Here is a 4,314-nt window from a genome sequence, read left to right on the forward strand (position 1 = left end):
TCCCCAAGAAGCAGCACTGACTCACCGGAACCTGCCTGTCCGGCTCTTCGTGGCTCTGTTTGACTATGACCCCATGTCAATGTCGCCCAACCCTGATGCGGGGGAAGAGGAGCTCCCCTTCCGGGAAGGCCAGATCCTGAAGGTGACCCCCTCCCCACGGACCCCTCACTCCTGCTTTAGGTGTCTTGGTCACATAAGGGGGCTTAGGCAGCCAGATGATCTGGGTTCACATCCTGACTTGTGACTGCCTGCATGTGACCTGAATAGATGAGCTGAGTTCTTTGGGCCCCAGTTTCCTCACCGTGGGGCAAGATTCAGCGGTTGCAAATTGAATACAAGACACACAGTGGTTTCATGCTCCCCATACCTAAAGACCCACTCCCTGGTCAAACCCGCTCCCAACTGCTGCTGGTGGGGTCGCCAGGGTCAGCTGGTCTTTCAGAGTGCAGGGAAGGCTTCTGCTATTCTTGGGGTCCCCGAGAGCGTGGGGCCACTTGGCAAGGACTCGGCTCTCTCCTCCCTCTGAGCCTCATTCTTGGTTCCCTGTTTCCTGTTTCTGCACAAGGAAGGGTCTGACCCTGTGGCTCCAAGGGCAGGGTGCGGGACTGGCAGTCTACAGAGCAAGCTGAGCTGGTCTTTGTCTCCAGGTGTTTGGGGACAAGGATGCAGATGGCTTCTACTGGGGTGAAGCTGGGGGCCGGATGGGCTACATCCCCTGCAACATGGTGGCCGAGGTGGCAGTGGACAGTCCCACGAGAAGACAGCATCTACTCCAGCGGGCTTTTCTGTCCCCAGAAGTTCTTGCTGAGGTCTCAGGTATGATTGGCTTTTGTCCCTCATCTACTTCCTGCCACTGACCGGGTTCCTCGGTGACTCATTTCTTGGTCCCCGACTGGGCTCCTCAGTGACCTGGAGTCCAGCAGAGACAAAGGCCTGTGGGGCTACAGCAGGCGGGGGGTGGGGGGGTGGTCAAAGGGAAGCAATGGGACCCTGAGGTAGGGGTGGGAGGGAAATGCCCTTTAGAGCTTGGAGACATTGGTCCCACCTGAGACTCCAGGTCTTGTCTCCCCTGACTCCTCCTGCCTTCTCTCTTGCTTCTCCTGGTCTTCCAGAATCAGGGAGCTATCCTTTTGTGTACTCCACTGCCCGCACTTCTGGGCCTCCCCCCAAGCCCCGCCGTTCCAAGAAAGGTTGGTGAGACCCCATTTTCCAGCAGGGTCCTGGTAGCTTGAGTGGGGATGGGGGTGTTGGTGGCTCTGAGGTGACATGTGGAAGGTGTCGGCCCTCCAGCTGTGGGTTCTGTGAAGTTGGGAACAGTGGTCCTCTCTACACCTCGGTTCACTCCCCAAACCCAAGGGCTGGACTCTCTGCTCAAGTTCCCCCTTACTACCAGTGGGAGCATCAAGCATGTCCCATAGCACACTACCTGGGGAGGTGACAGGGAGGGCCAGAGAGGGGCTCATACACTTTCTCTCCACAGTTGAGGTCCCACTCCCTGCCCAGCAGCCCTCTACAGGTGAGGAGGGGGGGTTCTCTGGGCAGGGAAATGGGGGTGGGGTGGGGGTGGGGCGGGGAAGCCCCTCTGGGGTTATAAGCTGTGGGGTGATGGTGAACAGTAGGACTCTGAGGCAGAGTATGGGGTACGGGGTGGGGGGGTCTGGAAGGAATCTGAGCGTCCCACCCCCACCCCTGCAGGGGCTCCTCAGCCCACCTCTGCCAGCCTGAAGGCACCGCACTCCATGGTGGCTGCATTTGACTACAACCCCCGGGAGAGCTCCCCCAACATGGACGTGGAGGTGAGGTCCTGTTGGAGCCTGGGTCGGGAAGCATCCCGTGGCTCTGACTCCTGACCCCTTGCCTGACCCCTGATCCCACCTTCCATCTCTCTGCAGGCAGAGCTGTCATTCCGGGCAGGGGACATCATCACTGTGTTTGGGGCCATGGACGATGATGGTTTCTATTATGTGAGTACACTGAGGGACCTGGTGCTGGCCCCTGCCTCACCCTACCTGCACTGTCAGAAAGGAGGGAAGGAGCCTGCCAGGACAGAGCAGTCATTGCAGGAACAGTGATGTCCATCCTCACCCGCCTCTCTTCCCCAGGGGGAGCTGAATGGACAGAGGGGTCTGGTTCCATCCAATTTCCTGGAGGCACCGGGGCCTGAGGTAGGCGGCTTGGACAGGGACAGGGAGCCCCGCCCACCACAGAGCGAAGGTCAGGTCAGTGACTTCCCTCCCCCCACCCCACCCCACTCCAGCTGCCTGTGGACTGTGAGGGAGGGATGAGCTGGGTGATGGCCTGAGGGGAGCTGCGGCCTTAGCCCCTGAGGGAGTCCCGCTAGCATCTGCTCCTCCTCTTTGAGGCCCCTCTCTGCAAAGGGATGCTGGCTGCCAGCCTCATCCCAGCACGTCTGTTGTATCACCCAGCACAGGGCTGGAACCCTTTGGCACAAGGACCCCGACCTGCCCATCTATAGCCAGTCATAGCCCCAGCATAAGGGGCCTCCGATCCTACGGGGTCCCCCTGTCTCCCAGTTACCTTTTCGTTTGTTTGCAGTGCTGGGGATGGAAGTGAGGGCCTCCCTCATGCAAGACCCCGGTGCTCTCTACTGAGTTACCTCCATTCCCCACGTGCCCTTTGAGGCCAGTTGCGCAGCCAGACCCCGCTTCTGGGGTTCTTACTCCTAGAGTTTGTCTCTCTTGGGGGAGGGTGTGGATTCAGCTCCAGCCTCCTGGGGCAGGGAGAGGGCACAGAGGCACCAGCCCAGCAGGGCGCCCCTGTCGTCCTGGTGAGCTGGGGACTGGGCACAAGCATGCTGTGTGTCCGTAACCCTCTCCTCTCTTTGTCCCCTGTTCTTCAGAGAACGAGGAGGAGAAGAGTCCAGTGCTAGCTGGAGATAGATTTAGTAGAGAGAGCAACATGTAAGTGGGGGCGGCTGGCCCTGTGTCCATGCGACCCCTCCCCACACCAGCAGCAGCTCCTTTGTCTCGAATTTTTCAGCTGACCTGGCTTTTTAGGCGAGGTGGAGGGAGATCGTGCCAGCTTTGGATGCAGGATCACCCCCTCCCCTTCCCTTGCCTTTCGGCAATGCCAGCTGTCCTAGGAATCACCTGTCATCTTGTAGACCATGTCACACACTAGCCGGTTCTTCTTGTTGAAGAATGAACTAGCCGTTGACATCCACATGATGGCACATTCATGTATTATGATACTTTATGGTATCATAATATGGTGATTATTCTTGGTGGCAGAAGGATGACACTAATGCCACCAGTAATAGTCTTCTCACCCTTGTCCTTTGTGTCATGCTCTTTGGGCAGTAAATGTTCTGACTCCTGGGTATATGCAGAACTTGTGGTGGGCAGGCCTTTGAGGGATGGGGTTGGGTGTGCCCCAGACTGGGCACCCAGGTGGTTTGCCTCTGATCTGGGTCCGGTGGCTGCCAGGAGACTGCTGGTCTCTGGTCTCTGTGGTGAGTTTGAGGGAGTCAGGCGTAGGGACAGGCTGACAAGACCTGGCTGGGCTCCTTGTAGGTTGTGCCAGACATAGGAGGTCCATAAAGTAGAGATTGTGGGAGGCTTTTTCTAGCTCCAAGTTTTCCCAGTGCCTGGTGGGTCCTGGCCAAGGCAGTGGCTCAGGGTTGCAGAAAGATCTCAGGAGAAGAGGCTATCTAAGCAGACAGGACAGCCTGCAGTGTGGGGTGTGCTGAGTGAGGTCCAACTGTGAGTTCCTTGAAACCCTGGATCCCTGTGGCACTTCAGGGGCCCTGGGTGGGCATTGACTCCATTCTCTGGGACAAGTCCTGACTGGACCAGGTGAGGTGGCAGAAGGCCCCTTTCCCTGGAGGAGACAGACAACATCCAGCCTCTGAGAGGTCCAAATGTTTGCTGTCCCCTCCCAGGGGTGGGAATAGCAGAGTCACTAGCCAGGTTCAGTCTCTGACTCCTGAGTAGTCCATGAGGCATTTGCAGAGACCCCTGGAGAAGGAGGGGGACCAGGTTACAGCCCTCACAGTGCTCCCTTAGCATCTCTGTGCTCTGAGGCGGGGTGCAGTGACTGGGCAGGGCACTCTGATTTTCTCCAGGGTCCAGGGACATGAAGCAAGAAGGCTCCTGAGGTGGGAACATGAAAGGAGCATGGACCTTGTCTTTACCCCCTTTATCTTTCATTCCAGGACTGGAGCAGCACAAAGCGAGGGCACCCCACGCCCCGAGGCTGGCCTTGTGCCCCTGAACCTGGCAGCAGTCCCAGGACTGAGCTAGGGCGGGCACAGGGCACAAGAGAGAAGGTGAGAGGTCTCTTCTCCAAGGGGAA

At 58.2% G+C, this 4,314-nt stretch overlaps 1 protein-coding gene across 1 annotated transcript in view; it reads left to right on the forward strand.

Moving 5' to 3' along the window:
- The window catches only part of TSPOAP1 (TSPO associated protein 1), a 23,550-nt gene extending 19,236 nt beyond the window's left edge, over nt 1-4,314 (forward strand). The window contains exons 24-32 of the mRNA XM_056127759.1: nt 1-142; nt 648-816; nt 1,113-1,190; nt 1,481-1,516; nt 1,696-1,796; nt 1,893-1,964; nt 2,103-2,219; nt 2,861-2,921; nt 4,175-4,314. The exon at nt 1-142 is cut by the window's left edge and continues 13 nt beyond it. Of these exons, the coding sequence (XP_055983734.1) occupies nt 1-142; nt 648-816; nt 1,113-1,190; nt 1,481-1,516; nt 1,696-1,796; nt 1,893-1,964; nt 2,103-2,219; nt 2,861-2,890 (745 nt within the window). The 3' untranslated portion in view covers nt 2,891-2,921; nt 4,175-4,314. The remainder of the gene's footprint in view (nt 143-647; nt 817-1,112; nt 1,191-1,480; nt 1,517-1,695; nt 1,797-1,892; nt 1,965-2,102; nt 2,220-2,860; nt 2,922-4,174) is intronic.

Source organism: Sorex fumeus, unplaced genomic scaffold, assembly GCF_029834395.1.
Source record: "Sorex fumeus unplaced genomic scaffold, SorFum_2.1 ptg000063l, whole genome shotgun sequence".
NCBI classification, from domain to species: domain Eukaryota; kingdom Metazoa; phylum Chordata; class Mammalia; order Eulipotyphla; family Soricidae; genus Sorex; species Sorex fumeus.